The sequence below is a fragment of the Artemia franciscana genome, chromosome 15 (assembly GCF_032884065.1).
Source record: "Artemia franciscana chromosome 15, ASM3288406v1, whole genome shotgun sequence".
NCBI classification, from domain to species: domain Eukaryota; kingdom Metazoa; phylum Arthropoda; class Branchiopoda; order Anostraca; family Artemiidae; genus Artemia; species Artemia franciscana.
In genome coordinates, this window is record NC_088877.1 from 36,755,512 (window position 1) to 36,769,958 (window position 14,447).

Genomic DNA, 14,447 nt, shown 5'->3' on the forward strand with positions numbered 1-14,447 from the left:
TTAAAATAGCAGCTTTGAGACACGATATCCTTCCAAACATCAAATTTCATTAAAATCTGATCAACCGTTTGTAAGTTAAAAATACTTCTTTTTTTCTATTTTTTCGAATTAACGAATTAACTTGGTTAATACCAAGTGCCATAAAAAAAAATTCTAGCGGAGAGTGTTTTGGCTGTGCAAAAGCTCATATGGAAATGCCCATTACGGGTCGTAGTAGGTTCCACAAAACTGGGCTGCAAGCGGCTGCCGAACTTGCAAGCGGAAACCCTGACCCAATGCAATCAGATTTTCAAAAAAAAGGAGTTAAGCGATTTTAAGCGTAATCAACCTAATGTGTGATTTAGCTTATTAGACAGTAGATGTATGTCTAGTAATTGAAAATATATACACATTTGTAAATTTTATGTTTTTAGCCGTTGTACAAATAATCTGTGTAAATACACCCAGGTTGATATTTATAAAAAAAAAATTCAAGCGGAAAATAAGATAAGGTTTATTTCAACGAAGCGGCTATCACAAGCCCAAAAGGGCCGAATTCCCACTTTAGTGTCTGTACAAAATCATAAAATTGTAATCAATAAAAAGTCAAACGATAAAAACTTGTAAAGTTAAAACAGAGTAAACGAATTTAAACAAAAGTTTAGCTAGCAAGAATTGCGAAGTCCGTAATTGCAAAATAAAGACTAAAACTATAAGATAAACATGGAAAGGGAGGGTGGTTAGGGATTTAAAATGTCAACTATGTGACGGATAGCTGGTGATGTGAGGGACGTTTTTCTGTATCTTTCAGTGGAAAATCTTAAAAGAGCGAAAAGGGAATTTTTCTTGAAATAGAACGTGGGTACGAGTTTGGAGGGGGGGGTAAATGTTCACTAGGGAAAAGAGAAGTAATATGAGGGTTATGCACGACATTGTGGGCAAAAGGCAAGGAAATTTGTGCTCTCCTTCCCTTAAGGGGACTAAATTTGCTCTCCAAAGAAGGGAGATGAAGATGCTTTGGCTGTACTAAAGCTCATATTGAATTGCCCATTATGGGCCGTAGTAAGTTCCTTAAAACTGGGCTGCCCAAAAGCCACCTTAATTCTGCTAATTTTAGCAATCATTTTAAGTCGTGTAATTTTGCTCATGCATCATTGGGAGTGGAGGGTAGGTTTGAAACCCAACCTTTTTAAGGGCAGCACTGAAAGCACTCGTGACCCCCTCCTCCCCTGGATCGTGTTCCAGTCGACTTCTAGTCTTATCCCCTGCATACCCAATGCAGAACCGCATACTATCCCAGGTACTTACGCGTGCCCAGCCAATCCAACCCCTCAGTTTACGTTACCCAATTCGAACTATCCACAAGCCAACCCTTGCTCACATTCCTCTTAAAAATCCACATCCCATAGACATAAATCCTCTCCGTGCTTCCAAGAATTTAATAACTGGTTCTGGCCTCCATCCGCATTTTCTCAATTAAAACCTGACCCCTCTCCTCTCAGAGACCCTCTATCCTACATCCCTTTCCCAGCATCATCTTACCTTCCCATCCCTCCCTATAAAGAATACTCCCAATTGGACATCTTTCGTATCACCAGGAAACCTTTCGTTACTCTGGTTTGAGAGTTCCTGCATGCAAAAATTATCCTGTAATAAATAGTCCACCCCAAAAATTATCCGCACCATCCCACAGCCTAAATTTAAAACCTACCCAAAAAATAACCGAAACTCAATGACTGTCACGCTTCCCCAGTCGCTTTAAATTTCCAAAATATTTAATCACTGACACCGAAAGCCTTAATTCTGATAAACTTACTGAACTCAAGGTGCTATCAAAATTAAATTAAATTGATGTTATAGCTGTTACAGAGGTACAGTCTTATAACCAAAGCTCTCTTAGTTTGTCAAATTATTCAGAATTTATTAAGCTCCGTTCTTTGGATCACCCATTTGGAAAAAAAGGAGGTGGTGACATGTTTTTTACTAAATGCAACCTTTTCCCTGAAATTATTCCTGATCCTAATTTACATGAGAGCAATGAAACCCTTTGGCTGAGTATTAGACTTAAAGTACTCCCCCGTCCCTATATCACTGCAATAGCTGTCTTCTATTACTCGCCAAACCAAAATATTGATGTAAAATGCAGATTTCTCTAGAAGTTTCAGATCAGCGCTAATTTTTTTATCTCCCAAAAACCAAACACCAAAACCAAAGTACCCAAACACCGGACTTTTTATGACACTTGCCCGTCGGCCAAGTGCCATATAGCGATCTAAATTTCTGTCCGTCGGTACCGGTTTTGCGAGTTTGAGCCCTCCAGATAAGCTAGAACGATGAAAGTTGGCAGGCGTATTAGGAACCGGACTAGATTAAATTAGGAATAGTCACTTCCCCGATTCGACCATCTGGGGGGGGGGAGAGCGAGCGAACGAGATAGTCGAGAACAATTTTTATTTGCAACAGAACAAATGGCTATTGTTCTTAGGTGTGGGTCTTTGGTCTGGTGGTATGACTTTTGCTTAGGATGCGAGAGAACTCGGGTTCGGATCCCGGATGACCCCAATTATTACATGAAGAACATCCGAAACTAGATAAGTAATCGATATGGCGATCACTGAAAGATGGCAGGCCTATCAGGGACCAGACCAGACTAAATTAAATCAGGAATAGTCATTTCGCTGATTCAACCATCTAGAGGGCGTGGAGGGACGGTTAATTCGGAAAAATCAGAAGAATGAGGTACTTTTAACTTAAGAACGGGTGATCAGCTCTTAATAAAATTTTATATTTAGAAGAACCTCGTGTCTCAAACATCTTATTTTAAACCCCGACCAGATCCAGTGACACTGGGGGAGTTGGAGGGATAAACCGGATATCTTGGAAAACGCTTGAAGTTTGAGTGATCGGGATGAAACTTGCTGGGAAGAATAAGCATAAGTCCTAGGTACGTGATTGACATAACCGGACCGGATTCGCTCTCTTTGGGGAGTTGGAGGTGGGAGGGGGATTTCCAGTGCTTTAGCGAGTTTGGTGCTTCTGGGCGTGCTAAGACGATGAAAATTGGTAGGCGTGTAGGGGACTTCCACAAAATGACCTGATAACATTCGTTCCCCCAATTCGACCATTTGACGGGGGTCGAATCTTTATTTTACGAAAGGGTGAAAGGGTGATCGGATCTAAATGAAACTTGATTTACAGAAGAATTCCATGTCTCAGATTAGTCCATTACTAATACAGATCGGATTCTGGGACACTGGGGCTGGAGGGGGGAAACATAAATCTTGGAAATCGGAAATCTTAGAAAACGCTTAGAGTGGAGAGATCGGAATGAAACTTGATGGAAAGAATAAGCAAAAGTTCTAGATACGTGATTGACATAACCGGACCGGATCCAATCTCTTTGGGGGAGTTAGGGGGATTTCTTGTGCTTTGGCGAGTTCGAGAATAAGCACACGTTCTAGGTACGTGATTGACATAGCCGGACCGGATTCGATCTCTCGTCACAAGTACCATTTGAGCTCCTGGCTCTTGCTCAGGCTGGTGACGCCAATGAACTTAAGATGAATTCGATTTGCTGCTCTTCTCTAAAAGTTAAGCAAATAGTTAAATACCAACAACTAGGGAAAACACCTCTCTAGATGTGATTCTAACTAATCTGAATAATTTTTACAGCCCCCCCCCCAACATATTCGCCTCCATTGGATGGGAGTTATCATTTTCCCCTTCTCCTGTCCCCTCTTTTAATTTCAAGCATACATTCTCAGTAACTTATGGCTCGTTCCCCCCCCCTCCCCTTCAAAATGCCTTCTTTTTTAGGAAGGTGGCTGAGCTCTGAGTATTGGTATGATATTTATAATTTGCATGATCTTGATGAAAAAATCACTAACTTTCACAAAAAGCTAAACCATAAATATCTAGTTTCTTTCCCAGAAAAAAAGATTTAGGAAGTGATCCAGTGACAAACCAAGCATTAATCAACCCATAAAAGCGCTAATTAGAAAAAAAATTGAATCTTTTCGGAAATGGTAAACTGAACGAAGTTAATGAACTAAGAAAAGTAATTAAAAAGTAAATAATTAAATCCGCCCGATCCTTCTACAAGAATTGTTTACCAATTGTTTACCAAAAGAATTGTTTACCAACAAACGAAAAAGTTAGTACTCCGAGGTAAACAAGAGCTAAGAGCTCATATGGCACTTGTGACGAGGTCAGAAGAGCCAGGAGCTCATATGGTATGAGCTCTGGCAAAATTCTAAGAATCAATATATTGCTTTAAAAGGAAAATCAGAAGCTTAATGCCGGTTGGGATTTAAAATAAGAGCTCTGAGTCACAAGGTCCTTCTAAATATCAAAATTCATTAAGATCCCCAGATGGTCAAATCGGGGAAAACGACTTTATCAAGTCAATTTGTGCAGCTCCCTGACACGCCTACCAATTTTCATCGTCCTAGCACTTCCAGAAGCACCCAAACTCACCAAAACACTGAACCCCAACCCTAATTCCCCCAAAGAGAGCAGATCCAGTCTGGTTAGGTCAATCACGTATCTACGACATTTATAAGCATTTTCCAAGATCTCCGGTTTCCCCCTCCAACTCCCTCAAATGTCAACAGATCTGGTCGGGATTTGAAATAAGAGCTCTTAGACATGAGTTCCTTCTAAATATCATATTTTATTAAGATCCGGTCACCCGTTCTTAAGTTAAAATATCTCAATTTTTCTAGTTTTTCCAAATTAACGGCTCACACTCAAAATGCCCACGAAAAATGCCGACGACTGCAAAATGCCCACGGCTCAAAATACCCAAGACTCAAAATTCTCACGACTCGAAATGCCCATGACTCAAAATTGAATTAAAATGGAATAGTTGTGGGCATCAAGTCATGGCTAATTGTAGAAAAAGCCAAGACAGATAGTCCAATTGAGTGAGAAGAAAAACCTGACATTAATTCCCCCCCCCCTTGATTGCCGACGTTACTATCTCCCACTTACAATACACCTCTTATGTCACTCCACAATGCTGAACTAGAGTCAATCTGTTGGAGGGTCTCCCCGGCTCGGCATGCTGGGTTCTTCCTTCCCAGCACCCGGTGTACACTCATTCCCGGCACCCTCCCGTCACCCATCCGGCACCTTCCACTTTTGTCAGTTTTTACCCTGTCTAGGATAAAATGGCACCCTCCTCGCACCTCCCGGCACCTTCCACTTTTGTCAGTTTTTACCCTGTCTAGGATGAAATGGCACCCTCCTGGCGTCTCCCGGCACCTTCCACTTTTGTCAGTTTTTACCCTGTCTAGGATGAAATGGCACCCTCCTAGCGCATCCCGGCACCAGCACTCGGTGTACATGGGTTTGGAGATTAAGCAACCCCTCGTCTTATCTCCAATTAAGGACTGAAACCTAAAATTTATCCAATCGTGAGCATTTTGAGCCGTGGGCATTTTGAGTCATGGGCATTCTGAGCGTGGGTATTGTGAGCGTGGGCATTGGGAGCGTGGGCATTGTGAGCGTGGGCAAAAACATCGTGGTAATTTTGGGAACCCCCCAAACTAACAACTCCCCTAAAGCTCCCCTAAAGAAAACGGATACGTTCCGATTATGTCAATCACATATATACAACTTGTGATTATTCTTTCCATCAAGTTTCATCCCGATCTCTCCACGCTAGGCGTTTTCCAAGATTTCCGGTTTCCCCCTCCAATTCAGCTCCCCCCAATGTCACCATATATGTTTGGGATTTAAAATGAGAGTTCTAAAGCACAAAATCCTTCTAAAGATCAAATTTCATTATGATCTGATCACCCGTTCGTAAGTTACAAAATACCCAATTTTTTCAAATTTTTCCGAATTTCTTCCCCCCCCCCAACTCGACTAAAGAGAGCAGATCCACTCCGGTTATTTTCGTCACATATCTTGGACTTGTGCTTATTCTTCCCACCAAGTTTCATCCTGATCTCTCCGCTTTAAGCGTTTTCCGAGATTTCCCCCCTCCCCCAATGACACTGGATCCGGTCGGGATTTAAAATAAGACATCTGAGTTACGAAGTCCTTCTATATACGGAATTTCATTCAGATCCAACCAATCCATCGTAAGTTAAAAATACCTCATTTTTTCTAATTTTTTAGAATTAACAAAACCCCCAACTCCCCCAAAGTGAGCAGATCCGTTCCTGTTATGTAAATCACGTATCTAGAATTCTACTTATTTTCTCCACCAAGTTTCATCCCGATCCCTCTACTCAAAGCATTTTCAAAGATTTTAGCCCCCCCCCCCCCGCCAACTCCCCCCAATGTCACCGGATCCGGTCGGGATTTAAAATAAGAGCTCTGAGACACGATATCCTTCCAAACATCAAATTTTATTCAGACCCGATCACCCGTTCGTAAGTTAAAAATACTTCATTTTTTCTAATTTTTCCAAATTAACCGTCCCCCCAGATGGTCGAATCGGGAAACAACAATTTCTAATTTAATCTGGTCTGGTTCCTGATATGCCTGCCAAATTTCATCGTCCTAGCTTACCTGGAAGTGCCTAAAGTAGCAAAACCGTGACAGACAGACAGACAGAATCTGCGATCGCTATATGTCACTTGGTTCAAATCGATAGAAAAATTGGGAAACTACAAAAAACAAGTGTCTGTCCTTTAGATATCCCGTTTCCTCTTATTAGTGCTTTCAGTGGCTTTCTCTCAAGGCCCTTGTCTGTTATTTTCAACGAGATTACTGAGTCTGGCCAATATCCGCAGACTTGGAAACAGGGTTTCATAACCCCCTTGAAAAAAAAATACGGAAAACCTAGTTTTGAAGATGTTCATTCTATTTCACTCACTCCTGTATTCTCTAAACTATATGAAGGATTCCTTGCAGATTGGCTAAAGGAGAAAATCCTACCTTTTACTGACCTGAAACATTTCGGAAACATCAAAACCACTTCAACTTCCCATTCCCTTGTTTTTCTTATTGACTCAATTGGAGAAATTCTCGAAAAACCTAATTTCTGGCTAAATTTAATTTATATTGACCTTCAAAAACCATGTGACCTTGTTAACCACAATACTTTGGTTGAGAAACTTGGAACCGATTTCAATATTGATCCTTCCCTGGTTAAATCGGTTGTCTCCTTTTTATCAAAAAGATCAGAGGTAGTCAAATATCAGAATCATTATTCCATTCCCCTCCCTGTCCACAATGGAGTACCCCAAGGTACTCTCCTAGGTCCATTCCTTTTATCTGTTATGATAAATAACCTCGCTAAAGAATTTCCCGACAGATGTCAATTTGTGGATGACCTAACAGTTGTTGAAACCTGCTACCAAAACTTAGTAAGCAACCCTATGAGTATCCTCAATGATACTAGATGACGCTGTGGTCTTGGACATGAGAGTAAAACCCTCTAAATATTTTTTTTTCATCCATGCGATACATAAAGTAAATATGGTTAAGTAAGAATAAATATAAAAAAAAAACACAGAGAAAAACAAATACACAAACAAAATCAACGAAAAAAACGGATAAGACGGTGGTGAGGGGATAGGAGCCCAAAAGCTGTACTGGAAAGTTTTCTGTGAAGAATCTCCAACTTTAAAATTGACTATGATAATGCCAAAGTTTCCTTAAGACCTAACCCCATTTCCTTAACCATATCCCCCCGGATATTTCTGTGTCTTCCTTTCAATTATTTGGGGTTACATTTCCTCTAATTGAAAGTGGGATATCCACGTTAAAGATACAGTCCATAAAGCTAATGCGTGTATGTCTCTCCTAAAGCTCTTGAATAAATTTAACACACCTCCCCCCCATTCCTATCTTTACGGATCTATACTTCCTTTATCCTCCATCATCTTTAATATACATGTCCATTTTGGCATTCTGGCTTCTCCCGTGTTGAATCAGAAAAAAGTTGTTTCCATTCAAAAAAGAGCCCAGAGAATAATTTTTAAAGAAGCTAAGGTATCATACTCGCTCCCTTTAAAAAAGACCAAGCTGGATACTTTTGAGCACAGGAGAGGAAAGTTGTGCCTCCGTTTTGCAAAAACAAAATGCAATAATAAATCTTCGTACCGACAACATTTTCCCCAAAAGACACTCCCCATCCAGACACCGCCTGCCATGTACTGTTTCTGAACCCGTTTCTATCTTGTCCCTTATCCGTTGCTTAACTTCCAGGTATGAAAAAACCTTTGTTGTCTTCATTGTTAATAAAATAAATCACTAGTTTCCTTTTTTTTCTTTAGTACTGGTGATATCCAGGTATACCCTTTCAATTTCCTTCCGTTTCAATTAAATTCTCCAACATTCGATACTAAGTGCCCTGGTCTAAAACAAACCAAAACATAAATAAAATAAAATTAATAAATAATACATTGTGCCAACATCATTCTTTACTTAGGCAGCGCTATTGCGCTGCCTAAGTAAGGGCTATTGAAGCTACCTAAGTATGATGAGGGTTTAAAGGAGTCGATTAAAAAGATTCATGAATCACTGATTTACCTTCAGCCTAGATTTCTTGCCCTCTACCATTAAATTTTGGAAGAAAAATTTTCTGGGCATTTTTATTTAAAAAATGTTTTTTTTTGAATTTGCATTCAGGATGCTGAAAAAACGGCATATTTGCCCCCCTTCCCCTCCCCTATATTCTGAAAAATCCACTCCCGCCCTATATTTTCGGGAATTGACGTTGCTGGAATGATGCCTAGAACGTACTTGGATGTGTTTATCAGATGGAAAAAATGAAAGTGGGTAACCAATAATACTAAAAACAGGACCGGCGTGATTTGCATCTATTACGAGTTAGGTGAGAAGATGGCTCGGCAATTGGGAGCAAATCAAAAGAAAAGAAATATCCGGACAGCTTCAGAAGACTGTGCTTATCTTTAATTAAAATCGAATTAAAGATAACTGCTAGTTCATCAAGGAGGATTTTCAATAAATACTTTTCGAAGAAGACATACACGAGAACGACGAACAAGAGAGAGATGATAGATTTTCAAAATACAAAGTACCTCATTTTGTTGTCTATGAAAGCGGAATTTACAACAAAGAGAGATAAAACACAATGAAAAAAAACATCAAACGAGACTGCGGCCAGTAGAGAGAAAACAAATGAAAGACTAAAACAACGCGTACATTCCATATGTATGTAAACTAGGCGTCCTGTATCGGCCTAAGAACTTTCATCTGAAGCGGACTTTAATAAGAATGAAAAATTTCCCGACAAATGAGTGAACAATAATTTAGGTAGGAATGAACAACAAAATAAATAGAACGCATAGCTTCAAGCGGCAGAACGAGTTTCATACTGCGGATTACACCTATGTTCCTTCTATTCTAGGTTCCTACCTTATGCTACTTATATGTTGCTTCCAACTTCCATTAGTCAACTAGCGTATATAGGTAGCGAGAAATTTCAACAAGTGAAATCAAAGCTAAGCACGCTCTCTTTCATCGCAATCTATTCAAAGCCTCCCTCTTAGAACTCTCCCAAGAAGTTTAAATTCCATTTAAATCCTCCCTTCTGACATCCTCCCAACCAATTGGGGGACAGCCTGATTTCCGTCTAGCCTATATGGTTGGCCGAGAAGGACGGTCTTTAGAAATCTGTCATCCTTCATCCGCAAAACGTGTCCTAGCTATCTCAAATTTTCTCTCAGTAGAGCCCTAGAAAACGGGATGGAACCACATTCTTCATAAAGCCTTTTGTTTAAAATCCAGTCAGTCAGACAGGTACCCAAAACAATCCGTGGTCAATTCCTCTGGAAGCATCTAAAAAATGCTCCTCAGTCTTTCGGAACACCCACGTTTCAAAATCATACTTAACCACGTCATTGCTGCAGCTTCCTATATCTTTGTTCTCAAACTTATATTCCTATTGTTCCAACCTTTTATAATATGTGAAAAAAACCTAGGTCTTGGATATTCTACTTTTAATAGCTTCACCTTCATTTATTCCCAGTCTTTGCGACTTAGTTTTCTTAACTTTAATTTGCAGGCATATTCTTGTGCCCTAACTTCCCAAATATTTTCATCTAGGATGTTCGAATTATAAGGATAATCTAAGTCTAGGAGAGTTTTACCTTGCCATTTGATTCCACGCTCTCCAATAGCCTTTGCTGTGTTTCTTAGGATAAAGTCCATCAAATGATCCATAGGAAAAAGGACGGGACGCAACCCTGCTTAACTCCTTATTCAATAGGAAACTAGGTACTAACCTCATTTCCAACAGCAACGATGCTATTCTCGTACATAGCACTAATTACTTTCATGTTTTTCCCAGGTATACTATACAAGGATAGGACCTCTGATAAAACTCTTCTATTGGCTGAATCAAACCTTTACTCAAAATCTATGAAGCTATGGACTAAAGGGGTCTGATGACTCAGGCCTTTCTCAATTTGGTCGACGCATTCTCTTCTTTTCCATAAACCACATTGTTCACTTAAAACTTTATCCACAACATCTTGAAGTCTAAGAAGCATCATTATACTAAGCAATTAACTTTTATACTAAGCTCGTAAAATCACTGGACACTTTCCCGTTTTTAAAAATCATATTCATAGTCTTCAGAAATTCTCTAACTTCAAAACCACCATATTTATAAGACTCACTTGCCATACTATCAGCACCTGTGCCTTAACATTTTTCTATCCTTTCAGGCTGGCTGGCTACACCTTCTAGATCTTCCACAATTCTATCTATGACAACCACTTCATACATCCTTAATTCAAATTTTATTGCCAAACTAGATTATTTTAATTCAAATTTTATTGCCAAACTAGATTATTTTATTTCGACCAAAACTAGATTGTTATACCTTCAAAATTGCAGCAGTTTATAACCTTTACTTTTATGTTTTCCTACACACAATTTACCTAAGATCCCTATTCCTACCAGTCTGGGCATTCGAAACCCCCTAATAAAAGTACATTATTTCTACCTGGGATCCTGTTTAAGTGTTTCTGTGGCTGCAATTAAAATTCATCTGAGTCACTGTAGGGGGGGGGGGTCTACTTCCTTCATCACTAGGTTCTACTGATGCTCTTCTGTCAACAAGAGTCAAAATCCTGCAAAAGCAATCTCAAGTCTATCACCACTGACTCATTATATATTCAAGCCTACAAGCAGTATACTACTGTGGGGCTGCAGCCCATACAATATAACTTAGTTAGGAGGAGCTTTTCAGCCCATCAAAGCAAACAAAACCCAAAAGAATTATCCATCAATAAGAATCCAGTGCAAATAGTGTATCTATTACTGGGTTGTAATTTCTTCAAGGGGCGGCACTCCTCAAGGTCACCCTGCAGCGCCGTTTGCAGTAAGGGTTCTGATAGGCAAATTCGTGAGTACCCTGAAACCCCTTTGACGCCAATCAAACAAGATTTCCCTTTCAGGGATTTCAAACTGAGATTTATTGAAGAAATCATTTTTTTCAAGAAAATTTTCTATTTTTATAGACATACAGCATTCCATAATCCTTCCGAAAACACACAAAACAAATATGGACCTAGACTTGGAGAGGTCCTTTACATCATTCCTTTGTTGACCAACAACACGAGCAGACTTCATACAGAAAGGGAAGAATGCGCTCTCAAAAAAAGGACCAATTATATGTACTAGAAAATTTCCTATACTAGGTATAACTGCCAGCAGAAAAAATAGTTAAAGAGTAAAAAACCTAACAGTAATAAAGTAAAAGTAAAAAAATTAAAAACCCAAGAGTGAAACTAGAAAAAAACGGTAAAATACAAACAACCCTAAAAACACAAAAAAAAAAGAAATTATTTTGGCTGATTTGTTTAATATAATTATTTCCACAAAACCTTGAATATAAATTAGGCCTTTAATTAAAACCCCAGATGCATTGAGCTAATATTAATCTTGTGTAATTCATCTCGTTATTATTTCAAACTCAAACCACTGGAAATAATTTGTGTACTACTATATATTATAACAAGCCCTTAGCTTCCCACTTTCTAGATTCAGTATTTAAGAACAAAATTCAGCAAAGGGCAAATAGTGGATTAGGAAAAGCAGCCAGTGAACTGCTCACAGCCTAAAAAAAATGATAAAAAATTATAGTTAAATTGTTCCAGCTTCAATCCATTCCCTCCAGAAAACCCTTACTAACAAGAGCCAATACCTCATGTGGCACTTGTGACGAGGTCGGAAGAGCCAACATGTCGCAATGTTATCGCGATGATGTTTTTTTGGAGGCTACTACCATGATAAGCATCACTGCGCGGAATTTCTGCCTCTTAAGCTGAATAGCTTTTTCTATAATTTGTGATCACTTTAAATCCATCGCTTGATTTAGCTCCTCCTACGCTTGTTCGCTCATACTATAGCAAATTTCAGATTTAATCACCATAAAACGTGATCCAGTCGGATATTTTTGGTAAGTGTTAGTCAAGGCCAGACATTTTAGGAATGGTTTTGAAGTTAAACTAAATAGTTAAAAATGGCAGAGCAAGAAAAAAAAACTTATAAACGGAGTAGAAAACCAACACCATATCCAATCCGCTATGCAGGCTTTCAATGAGCCATTTTTGAATAATTCTTCTAATTTTTCCGAATGAAACGTCCCTCTACTTCCCCCCCCCAGATAGTCAAATCGGAGAAGCGGTAATTTTTAATTTAATCTGGTCCAGTCCCTGACTCGACAGCCAACTTTTATCGTCCTAGCTTATCTGGAAATGCCCGAACTAGCAAAACCACGACCAAGAGACCGACCGACAGACGAACCGGAATTGCGATCGCTATATGGCACTTGGCTGACTGGCAAGTGCCATAAAAACTTGCCATAAAAACTTAACCTATAATTAAATTAACTTGATCTGATTCAAGTTTTAATTTGTTTCTGATTTTGTTAGCTTTAGGAAACAATATGGCAAATACTTAGTTTGCCACTTATTGATTTAATAAAAATAAAAATTTTGATCAAAAGATATATGATCAAAAAAAAAAAATCATATAAGTTATTCCGGCTTCAGTTAAATCCTTCCAAAAACCTTTGGTAAAAACTTAGACACACTGTTAGAACCCAAATTCCGAGAGACAAAATCATTATTGTTTCATAGATGTTTGTCATATTTTGTTGATTTTTGGGACTCAAGGCAACAGTCAGCAATTTTTACCGTTTAGTGTAACAAATATTTAACTTACCGACTTCTTATATAATGAATAAGAAAAGAATAGCAAAGATCAAACAGTAAAATTGAAACCGCAAACAACACGAACACAAACCATAACAGTAAGAATAGGAAAAATGTGCGATAGACAACAATCATTTGAATTTTACAGGGAGGGGAACTATTGTGACCAGCCTTGGGGAGAGGAAATTCTCTCTTACCTCCCTTCATTGTAGTAGGTATATGTTATTACTTTGAAGGGAATAGTAATAAAATAAAATAAATTCATATAAAAATTAAATACAACTAAATAAAATAAAACCATCAATGGAATAGAATACTAAAAATGAAAATAAAACAATATAAAAAGTAAAAATGAGCTAAGGCGAAATAGTAAGAGTTTAAAAGTAAACAGTAAAATACAAAACCAACAAGATCACGAAAAACTTACTTTAACCGTTTCCGTTTCACATAAACTATTCCAGAAGAAACATGATTTGCTACGATAGCCAACAACGATCTTAGCATCAGGTGGATAGCCATTGGCATCGCACCTCAAATTGTCACAACCAATGCCAACTTCAATAGAAGGTCTATCTCCAACTATACACACACTATTCTCCTCATCTTCTTTGGTTTTTATTTTTGCTTGCAGCTCTGTTAGACGAATCTTCAAGGAATCCGCCTGAGCTCGAACGTAGCTATAACTGGCCATATGAAGTGACTGGATCCATGAATCTCTTTCGGGAGATGTACTAGCCCCCAAAATCAGCTCAGATTTATCTGGTCCCATTGCTGAAAAAATTCTCGTTTTCATGAACCAACGTCCAGTACAGATATAAATTTTTGAAAAACACGGAGTTTAAAAAGAACGAAAACCTTAAATTTCAAAAATCACACCATTGTCAAAAAAATTGTGATAAACACACAACTTGAAAGAATCACAACACAGAGGCGCAAATTGTGGGAGGGAGGTGCCAATAGCTCTTGTAGATCTTTTGCCCTTTTCCCTTTGATTATGAAAATCCTTTCTTTGGTATTTTCCTAAGAAAAACAAGAGCCAAGACTTCATATGGCACTAGTGACGAGGTCCCGAAAAGCCAAAGCTTCTTACCATGAAGTTTCATTACGATCTCTCCACTCTAAGGGTTTTCCAAGATTTCTGGTTTCCCCATCAAACTCCCCCCAATGTCACTGGATCCAGTCGCGATTTAAAATAAGAGCTCTGAGACACGATATCCTTCAAATATCAAATTTCATTAAGATCCGATCACAATTTCGTAAGTTAAAAATACCTCATTTTTTCTAATTTTTCCGAATTAACCGTCCACCTAAATACCAAGT

At 38.7% G+C, this 14,447-nt stretch overlaps 1 protein-coding gene across 1 annotated transcript in view; it reads right to left on the reverse strand.

Moving 5' to 3' along the window:
* Positions 1-14,447, reverse strand: part of LOC136036421 (uncharacterized) — a gene marked incomplete at its 5' end in the record, with an annotated part of 58,379 nt that overhangs the window by 18,241 nt on the left and 25,691 nt on the right. Inside the window, 1 exon segment of the mRNA XM_065718652.1 lies at positions 13,555-13,898. Coding sequence (XP_065574724.1) covers positions 13,555-13,898 — 344 coding nt within the window.